The sequence below is a fragment of the Zingiber officinale genome, chromosome 1B (genome assembly GCF_018446385.1).
Source record: "Zingiber officinale cultivar Zhangliang chromosome 1B, Zo_v1.1, whole genome shotgun sequence".
Lineage (NCBI taxonomy): Eukaryota > Viridiplantae > Streptophyta > Magnoliopsida > Zingiberales > Zingiberaceae > Zingiber > Zingiber officinale.
In genome coordinates, this window is record NC_055986.1 from 106,117,909 (window position 1) to 106,128,629 (window position 10,721).

The 10,721-nt window shown below is 36.7% G+C and overlaps 1 protein-coding gene across 1 annotated transcript; it reads left to right on the forward strand.

Annotated features, from left to right (window-relative positions):
* Positions 1-452: 452 nt before the first annotated feature.
* On the forward strand, positions 453-1,124 carry LOC122040709 (transmembrane 9 superfamily member 12-like). Its single transcript, XM_042600138.1, has one exon. It carries the CDS (start codon positions 453-455, stop codon positions 1,122-1,124), a length of 672 nt encoding a protein of 223 aa, XP_042456072.1.
* The last annotated feature ends 9,597 nt before the right edge of the window (positions 1,125-10,721 follow it).

Below are 10,721 nucleotides of genomic sequence, written 5' to 3' on the forward strand. Positions count from 1 at the left end.
CCATTATGGTCGTGAGCTACTGTTTATAATTTATAAGGTACTGATAACATGATCCTCTGTGTGTGACACCACACACCATGTTATCTACAATATAAATTAATTGAACAACTACATTTATCATAAATGTAGATATTTGACCAATGTGATTCTTATTTCTAGATAAATGTTTATACCAAAAGCTAGGCTTTTAGTATACACTCTAACATTTTTAACTTTCTAGATTCGATTGTTTGGGCATTGATTTTCATTTGTTTCTGAAGTAGCTTTTGTTGCATTTATTATCTAGAATATTTCTCTGTTGAAGGGAGAAAAAGGGATTCTAAGGGTTGAATGACACGTTGCTTTGTTTTTGACTCAGACTTCTTCAGTCATCTTGTGAATTGTGAAGAAAATTGGTGTTGGATCTTAGGCCTGAGTTGTAAGAAGAAAGAGCATTGAAGAAACAGTTCCAAATGGGGCCTTTTTCATTCTCCAAGAAATTATCCTCATTGTCTACATTGGCTTTACTGGCCGTGTTTCTGTTTTGCGTCTCTAGTAATGCATTTTATCTCCTTGGTAGTTATATGCACACCTACATACCTGGTGAGAGCATATATGCCAAAGTTAATTCCCTCACCTCCATTGAGACTGAGCTCCCATATAGCTATTACATCCTTCCATATTGCCATCCACAAGGTGGAATCAAAAGGAGTGCAGAGAATTTGGGTGAGCTTCTCATGGGTGACCAGATTGATAACTCTCCATACCAATTCCATGTTAATGTTAATGAATCACTTTACTTGTGCACCACTAATGCATTGAATGAACATGAGGTTAAACTTTTGAAGCAGAGGACACATGATCTCTACCAAGTGAACATGATACTTAACAATCTACAGGCAATGCTGAAACTGAACATGTATGATAAAGTTGAGTCTGTGAGCTGTCCATTGGATCTTGACAAGTCTCAGACCATTCGGGAGCAGGAGAAGATTTCTTTTACCTATGAAGTTGTATTTGTTAAAAGTGACATCAGATGGCCATCAAGATGGGATGCATATCTAAAGAATAATATTTATGAAGTTGTGTTGGGCGTCCGCGCATGCCGAGGACGCCAGCCACTTCATGCGCACGCCGTTGGCTAGCCCCATGCGGAAGGCCATGGTCAGCATGCTGAGTAGCCGCTCTCACTCATGAGTTTCTTCCTGTTTTCCATTCAAATTATGCTTTTTGTTTGATTATGATCCTTCTTTACATTCTCATTTATAGAAAGATTGTTAGATTTTTGCCTGACATTTTTAGCTGGTAGTGAGCGTCTTGGCAAGATTGAAGTAGAAGGAGAGAGGCTGAAGGAATCTCAATTCATCAATAAGTCTCTATCAGCTTTGGGAGATGTGATCTCTGCTCTTGCCTCCAAGAACCCACATATTCCATATAGGTTCCTTCTAATGCTCATAGTCATATGCTTCTATTTTACTATCTAAACTAGTTTGAATTTTTCATTGTACTAAAGGAGAGATGTATTTTGCAGGAACTCTAAGCTAACACATTTGCTCCAGAGCTCTCTAGGTGAGAAAAAACCTTAAGAATAGTAAACATCTAGCTGTGATGTTCTTGTTTTTTAGGTTCAAAAACAACAACTAGTTTATACCGTTATTTTTATTGCCAGAAGAAAATTTGACGCATTACCCTTCACTAATAATTTTCATTCGCAATAGGAGATTGCAAGACACTCATGTTTGCACATATTAGCCCAAGTTCAGCATATTTAGGTGAAACATTATGCTCACTAAACTTTGCTTGCAGAGTCTGAGGCATTGAACTTGGTCCTGTCCGAAAGCAGACAGATTTAGCAGAGAGTTTCAAGCTTAAACAAATGGTATATCTGTTTTGACTGCATATTGGGCTACTGTTGCTAGTTTTAAAATTTTGTTCTATTTGGCAATACATATGCAGGTTTTGTATCTTCTGCAATTATGTGATGCCTAATTAGAGTTATTGTACAGGCTGATAAGCTCCTTCAGAGTGAAAAAAAAAACATAAGGTTGAACGAAAGCTTGCAATTGATGCAGCTGAAATACGCATCTCGGGTGAATGTTTTCAAAACATTGCAAGATAAGTAAAGTTAGTTAACCCAGTGCAAAAAAGTAAAGTTAGTCATAACAAAGTTGTAGTGACCAAATTGCCCACATACTTTTATTAGTCTAGCTTATGAGGAACTTGAATGGCCTCAAGAAGGTGATCCAACTGAAAGTAATTGAACCAAATGAAGATAGTGTGAATAAATTAATTTATATATTCCAAGAAAAATCATAATAATCTACTATACACCATGCATCACTATATTTAGCTTCTTTCAAATCAGTTGTCTTATAACAGATTATTTCAAATGTGCAGATCAAAGAAGTTGAGCAAATAAGTAAAAATTACTAGCAAAAGGTTACTTATCTCATTTTCAATCTCTATTTGAGTAGAATTTACAGCATCTTTAATTTCCCTTATGTAAGTAACAAACTGCTTTATATCCATATTGACTATTTTATTTTATTCAGGTAAGAGAACAACCAAGAAGGATGTTGCAAAGTTCCCAAAGCCTCCAGTGGCTCCTTTAAGATGGAGGCCTCCTTTACAAAGAATCATCAATCAGTTGTCACCCTCAGGACATCAAACAAGCAAAGGTGCCAATCCAGTAATAGATAAAGAGAATTGTCTATTAACAAATAAAACAACTGGGGAAGATTTAGTTAAATCTCTGCACAGAGTAAGAAGGATAACGTTGGCACCAGTAAGAAGAATATTTATGTACTATCTATTACCTTTTGATGTTGTAAGAAGAATAGTTATGTGTAATTTGTGGATACTAACTTGATGTGCACAATATCTATTATCTTTTTATGTTGTAAGAAGAATATTTATGTGTTGGTTATATGGATATTAACTTGGCGTGTTTAGATACATCGGTGCATTTTTATTTGTGATTTTCTTAGTGAATTAATAATATTAACTTAATTTTATGATTTGCTTGGTGATAATATTGGTTTTTCACTATTTCAGAAATTGAATTTGTGTCGTTAAACAATACTGATATTACATCAGTTTTCCACCGCTGCAAAACCGGTGTCATTAACTAATATTACATCAGTCGTATACCGCTGCCAAAACTGGTGTTATTAACATATAATATTACATCGGTTTTACACCCGATGTCGTTAAGTGATACTACACCAGTTATAATCCGATGTCTAAAATGGTAGACCTTTTACATCGCCTTCATAGACATCGGTCGAAAATGTAATAGACAGCGGTGGAAAACCGATGTCTATGAGGACTTTTCTTGTAGTGGTTCCTGCACTTTTATGTGAATTGAGTGGTGTTGTGTTTCTGTGTTGTATGACTGAGGGGCGTTGGTGATAGGTTGCCCTGCTAACGGACTTCATAGGGATCCTAACCATTTAACCACTAGAAGTGTAGATCGAAGTCCCTTGCCAGTTTTCTTCTACAAGAGAAAACTGGCAACTTCCTACAAATGCATGTCATTAAGATATTAATTTTTATTTTGTTATACATTAGTTTTAAAAGTTAAAGTTTTCAAAAGTTTAAAATACTTCTGAAAGAGGAAGTTAAATTTTTATAAACTATTTTGAAAAAGAAAAATAAATTATTTTTGAAAAGATAGAAACTAAGTTTTGGATTAAGTATTTTTCAATGAAATCATTTACTTAGCTAAGTATTTTTATCAACATATTTTTAAAGCTAAGTTTTTATCAAAATATTCTAATACCTAAGTGTTTATCAAAATATTTTTAAAGATAAAGTTTTTATCAAAATATTTTTAAAACTATGTTTTTATCAAAATATTTTTAAAGCTAAGTATTTATCAAAATATTTTTAAAGCTAAAGTATTTTAATCAAAATATTTTTAAGATAATTACTTAACTAAGCTTTTTAGCTTAATTTTTTTTTCAAAACTAAGACATTTTCAAAACTAAAGATTAGCTAACTTTGTTTAGCTAAGTAATTTTCAAAGTTTAAGTTTAGCTAAGTTTTTGTTGAAAAAGCTAAGTATTTTCAAAGCATTTCTAATTTAGCTAAGTGTTTTTCAAAGTAATTATTTTCAAAGCTAAGTTTAGTTAAGTTTAAAAAAAAAAAAAACTAACTCACTTTTAATGCTTAAAAATTAGCTATTTTAAGTGCTACCCTCAGGGGGAGCTTAAAGTTAAACAAAGTAAAAAAAATTTGTCAAACAACCTTCTCTCCACTTATCTTATTTTTTGATTTATGTCAAAGGGAGAGAAAAAAGTTAAAGTTAAAAGTTAAACATAATTTTTATAAAATGGAGAGCATAAGGGAGTTTTTTTTACAAATTATTGTATTTATACTTATGCTAAAATTCCTTTAATTATTGTTATGTTTCACTTAACTTTGAACCAGGTTGCTATAATAAAAAAGAAAGAGATTGTTGGTGTGGGAAATATCAGACGATGAAACTTGGGTTTTGATTATGTCAAAGGGTCCAAAATTAAGTTGTCTTATGATCTAACAAGGTTGATTGAGCTTGCAGGAAAGTCTCAAGTTGTCTTAGGTAAAAGTCCCAGTGGATTCTATGTAGGTGGAAACCCTAGGGGTGGTAACCCTAGGTGGCGGTAACTCTAGGTGATGGAAAGTCCTAACTGCGGTTAGGCAGGTGGAAAACTCTACAGGGTGGCAACCCTAGGTCCTAGGGGGTGGTAACCCTAGGTTATGGAAAACCCTAGGGGGAGGTAACCCTAGGTCCTAGGGTTAGTAACCCTAGGTTATGGAAAACATTAAGGGGTGGTAACCCTAGGTCCTAGTGGGGTAACCCTAGGCAAAAAGTCCAGTCGGTCTGGAGGACAGGTCTGGTAATAAGTAATTTCTCTTGAGAGGAGTAGGTGAGGACATGTTCCTCGTTGAGGGAATAGTAGGCGCGGTTTGACCTACGGTTTCTATAGGAAATTCGAAGTTAGAACCAGACAGTCTGAAGGTTGTCAAGTTATTGATTTATATATCATTTGCTATTTTGTCTAACTTTATTTTGCAGGAAACTAACAATTGTGCAGGGTTAGTTTCGGCCTTGATTAAGCGACCGAACCGGGGATCGGTCGACTGAACCTTCAAAGTAAACAGATAGATTTCCAACCAGATGAACGGGTTCTACCGAAGGATCGGTTGATTGAACCTGGGCTTCGATCGATCGAACAATGGATATACGGTGACCAAGATCAGGTTGAATTGATCGGATCAGACTAGATAAGCTAGCGAGTATAGCGAGATCGATCGACTGAACAGTGGGATCAGTCGATTGAACAAGGACTCATCCAAAGTTGAATCTGGATGGGAAGACGGACCAATTCAAGCAGGATCAGTCTACCGAACTAGGGGATCGGTCAACCGATCAACGACGAGTCAAACCTGATCTCGAGATCAGTGGATCTAGATCAGGCCTAGCTTGGCTATTTAAGGAGGGCTCGACCAGTTGCTTCAACAACACAATTTCTGAGATCAAGAATGAACAACTATTGATCTCTTCAACGCTACTCCAACAACTGTCAAACAAATTCCTAATTCCTTATTATCGATATACTTTATTTTTTCAGTACTTGTAATTGCTTACTTGTAAAAGATTTTCGAACAATTAGTGATTTCCTACCGAAAGTGATCAATGATGGCGGACCTTGGACTAGGAGTCGTCACTGTTGGAACCCCAAGGTTGTTTTGGTGTCATCAACAAGTTAAGTTAGGTCTTGTATGTTAACCTTGTGTCTAAGTGTGCAGGAGCTTAGAAGCATAGGTAGTCGAGCGGAAGACGCAGCTAGCGAGAAGGACGGCACGCGGTGCATCCGAGGGATGAGGCACTTCAGAAGAGTACACCGACGGACGAGAAGGAAGCATGCGGTGGTTCTGAGGGATGAGAAGCCGGAGCGGAAGACTACTCGGGGAGCAACAGACGCAGCTAGCGAGAAGGTCAGCACTGGGTGCAACTAAGGGACGAAGACTGCGGATGAGTGCGTTGGCGAATGAGAAGGAAGCACGCGACGATTCTGAGGGACGAGAAGCCGAAGCGGAAGCTTGCTCGAGAAGACCGGAAGTTGGGTTCAGGTGAGCCCTATTTCAGATGGTAGAGATCACCCAAGTGAACGAAACCGGAGCGAAAGACTAGGACTGAGGCGAACGGAGCCGGAGCAGAAGACCCAGGCTGAAAAAGTCAACGATGTTGACTTTTCCCATACGGGGTGCCCGGACTGAAAAAATATCTAGATCTCGGTCAAATCGAGAACTATGCATTGGGAATAAAGTTTTATCCTCCCTAGGGCGCCTGGAACCCTTCGGGGCGCCCCGACCAAGGCTATAAATACAGCCTTGGTCCAGAAGCTTAGAATCATCACAGGCAATTCATTTCCAACACTTGTACACTTTATTTCTAGATTAGGTTCTCTGTTTTGCACTTCATTGCTGTAAGAGTCTTCTCTGCCTGAAAGAGATAGTTAGTGCGACACTTTCCTTGGATTAACAACCTTCCCAGTTGTAACCAAGTAAAACATCCTTGTGCCTCTACTTTCTGTTTTAGTTTATCGCTTTTCCATTTTGCAAGTGATAGTTTAAGAAAAGTCGAGAAGGGTTTTCATTTTATTATTTTTTAGGCTATTCAACCCTCCTTCTAGCCGGCCACCACGATCCAACAGTCACAAGCTTCGAACCAAGTAAAAGAAATTGTGTTAGCATTGCTTTTGTCTTGTTCTTTATTTCGCTGCTTTACTTTGAGTTTTTTGAAACGAACGAATTAACCATGAGTACTATTTACCCCTAGCATGTCAATGATCCTACAACCACAACTCATGAGGTGTTTTTCCTAGAAACATATGTATTAATGTTTGATTTTGTACATAATAAGCTGTATTAATAGCTTCAGCCCATACGTAGCTATGAAGTGAATATTTATTTAACATTTTCATAGCGGCCTCTTGCAAAACCTTATTTGCTCTCTCAATAACTCCATTTTGTTGAGGAGTCCTAGGGGTGAAAAATTCATGTTTATAACCTTTTTCCATGCAAAAACTTGTGAACCTATCATTTTTAAATTCACCTCCATAATCACTTCTTATTTTGTTTATCTTGTGATTCTTTTCATTTTCTACCCTTTTACAAAAAGTAATCAAGGTATCTAAAGTTTGATCCTTATGTTTCAAGAAAAATATCCATGTATATATCTAGTGTAATCATCTACAATCACAAAGCAATACCTACTACCATTTAAAGAAACATATTTACTACTATCAAATAAATCCATGTGAATGAGTTCCAATGCATTTGAAGTACTTGCAACATTTTTACCTTTATGGGTAGCTTTGATTTTCTTACCCATTTGACATGCATTACACATTTTGTCCTTTTGAAACTTTAACTTTGGCAATCCTTGCACCAACTCTTTCTTTGAAAGCCTTTTGATATTCCTCATGTTGGTGTGAGCAAGTCTCCAATGCCAAAGTCAAGTCTCCTCTTCTTTAGACATGAGACACTTAGTAAATACATTCGTAGCACCAAATAATTCAACTTGATAAATATTTTATTTTCTATGGCCTATGAGCATAATGGTGTTTAGTTCATTATGCTTGATTAGGCATTGAGATAAGGTAAACTCAACTCTATAATTTGAATCACATAGTTGACTAATGCTTAAAAGATTAAAAGTCATGCCTTTCACTAATAAAATAATTTTTATCATAAATTTTTTAGAAATTATAATATCTTCAATTCCTATGACTTTTAATTCACCACCATTACTAAAAGAAATGGTACCTTTACTTTTGTGTCTAAATGATGAGAATTTTAATGAATCTCCCGTCATGTGGCAAGAGCATCCACTATCTATAAACATATTATTGGATGCTCTCCCTCGGCGTATGCCTGTTCAAACATGATATACTAAATATTTTGGTACCCAAATTTTGGGTCCGGTAGCATCAACAACAAATTACTTGAGTACCAAAGCTTGCACAATCTTAACGTTTGAAGCATGATTTCTACTAACTAAAGATATGAATTTGATTTCTTTATGTTGTCATTTAAATCCTAAACCCACTTTGTTGTAAACACCCCTTTGAGCTCCTAGAATCATGCCCAAATATTTAGATCTTGAAGTAAACTTTTCTAAAGCACTTCTAAGATCATCAACTTATAATTTCAAAGATACATTCTCATTCTTAAGGTTATCAAATCCAATCATGTCATTTTCATGACGCATGCAAATTTCACATGATGCAATTTCATTTTTAAAAGATCTCAATTCATTTTGTAACTTCTTAACCTTATCTTTTGATGTTGCTAGAGCATTAATTAAACATGCAATGGTAGCATACATTTTATTAAGCTTGGGAGAAATTACCTCATCATCACTAGATGATGACTCACTTGAAGATTCCTCATTCTCCCCATGACTATCTTCACCTTCGCTATCTTCTACATGGCTTAAGGCCATGAGTACCATGTGCCTTGAGCTCTTCCTTTCATCTTCTTCCAATGAGCTTGAAGATTAATCATCCCATGTATCTTTCAATGCCTTCTTCTTCTTCTTAATCTTTTCTTCTTGCTTCTTTAGTTTTGGACACTCCGTTTTGTAGTGTTCCTTTTTCTTGCATTCATAACAAATTATATCAGTTTTAGACTTTGAATCCACAAGAGATTTACCTTTTCTTTTGTCATTATTGAAGATCTTCTTGACATCCTTCTTGTCAAACTTCATTGAGTGTCTCATCATTCTTCGAACAAAATTCACTATTTCACTTGATGATAGCTCTTCATCACTATCACTATCACTATCTTGCTCAGATTCTGAAGATGACTCCTCCTTCTCCTTCTTCTTCTCTGTGTGCTTCTTCCTACTCTTTTCACCAGCAACCAATGTTATACCTTTCTCTTTATAGCTTGTGTTAGCTTGCTCATGCAATTCAAGTTCACAAAATAATTCATCTAACTTTACTATTGACATGTCCCTTGAAACTTTATAGGCATCCACCATGGATGACTATAATGAATTTCTAGGGAAAGATTTTAGTGCATACCTTATGAGATCTCAGTTCTCCACACTTTCTCCAACTGAATAGAGATTGTTTATGAGTTCCTTGAATCTCTCATGTAGTGAACTTACTGTTTCTCAATCCTTTATTGTGAAATTCTAAAGTTGATTTATTAGGAGATCTCTCTTTACAATTCTTGAATCCTTGGTGCCTTCATTTAACTCAATGAGCTTATCCCACAAATCTTTGGCACTCTTGAAGGATCCAACCTTGTTGAGTTGCCCCGAGCTCAACCCACATTGAAGAGTCACGATCCCCTTAGCATTTTCTTGAGACTTCATCTTTTGTTCAATGGTTCATTTTGTTGATTCAAGCACTTTTCCATCCTTGGTTGGAGCTGTGAATCCCTCCATGATTGAGAACTACAAGTCAATTTTGGTCATGAGATAGTGCTCCATGCGGCTCTTCCAGTAAGCAAAGTTGTTGCCTTCATAGAATGGTGGTCGTGAAGTATTGTGTCCCTCTTTCAATGACATCTTGTAGTTCTAAACTTGTGCTTCCTTGGAGGTGAATCCTCAAAAGCCATCCTTGCTATAATACTACTTGTTAAGACCGGTTGAGCTAGAGGGAGGGGTGAATGGCTCACTTCGATTTCTTAGTTAACTTAATGTTGCGCAGCAGAAACTTAAAGGCAATGCTAACTCCTTGTATTTATTTGGTATCCACTCCTTGAGGTGACTAATCTAAGGGTCCACACCACGGTCACACTTTGCACTATACAACTTCTCCTTCTTGGATCAACACCGAAGGAGAAACCATACACAATAATCTACAAATCTTCCTCTCAATAGAACACCTCGCAAGGAAGAAAAAGACAAGAGATTAGGATTTTGGTTTTGAGTAATCCTTCTTCTTCTTTGAGTGGCTTGAGATTGTAGCACTAGTGAGAGCTAGAGCTTGAGCACTGGTGAGCAATGGAGAAATATTGATCGCAATGGAACAACATCTTCAAAACAGGGTACGCGAGCGTTCTTAAACCCTTCGAGAAAGAGTCATTTTTCTTGTCATTTTGTGAGTCTTAATCGATTAAGAAGTGATCTTAATTGATTACTCGACGTTAATCAATTAGAGTAGTCAATTTGGTGTGTGTTTCATTTATGCGACTCCTCCAAATTGCCTACCCTAATCGATTAAGGTTAGGGTAATCAACTAGATTAGTCTATTAGGGATTATTCTGTTTCGAGCAGAATGTCCCGTAAGCGACTGAGCTAATCGCTTAAGATTCGAACAAAAGTATTCTGTTCGAAGCAAAAAGGCACTGTAAGTGATTGATCCAATCACTTATGGTACCCTAATCGATTACGGTAATCGATTACGAAAATCGATTAGGAAATCTTTTATTTCAAAAAGAGGTTTGTTAAGTGATTAGCCCAATCGCTTAGCGCCCTCTTAATCGATTAACAAGCTTTGCTTATGTTGATTATCAATTGCCCCACCAAGAATCTTATTCTCGACCTCCCTGGACTTCTTTTGCCTTATATCTAGTCTTTCGACTTGCAAGGGCTTCTCCTATGCAAAAGATTTGGTCCCCTGACCTCCTTAGACTTCTCTTACATTGCATCCGGTCTTCCGACCTGCAAGGGCTTCTCTTGCCAGGAATCCGACCCTTAACCATCTAAGTCCTACAAACTCAAACTCATATTAGATCCA

Coding starts and splice junctions, on each gene's coding strand:
- LOC122040709 (XM_042600138.1), top strand. CDS start 453: ATGGGGCCTTTTTCATTCTCCAAGAAATTATCCTCATTGTCTACATTG.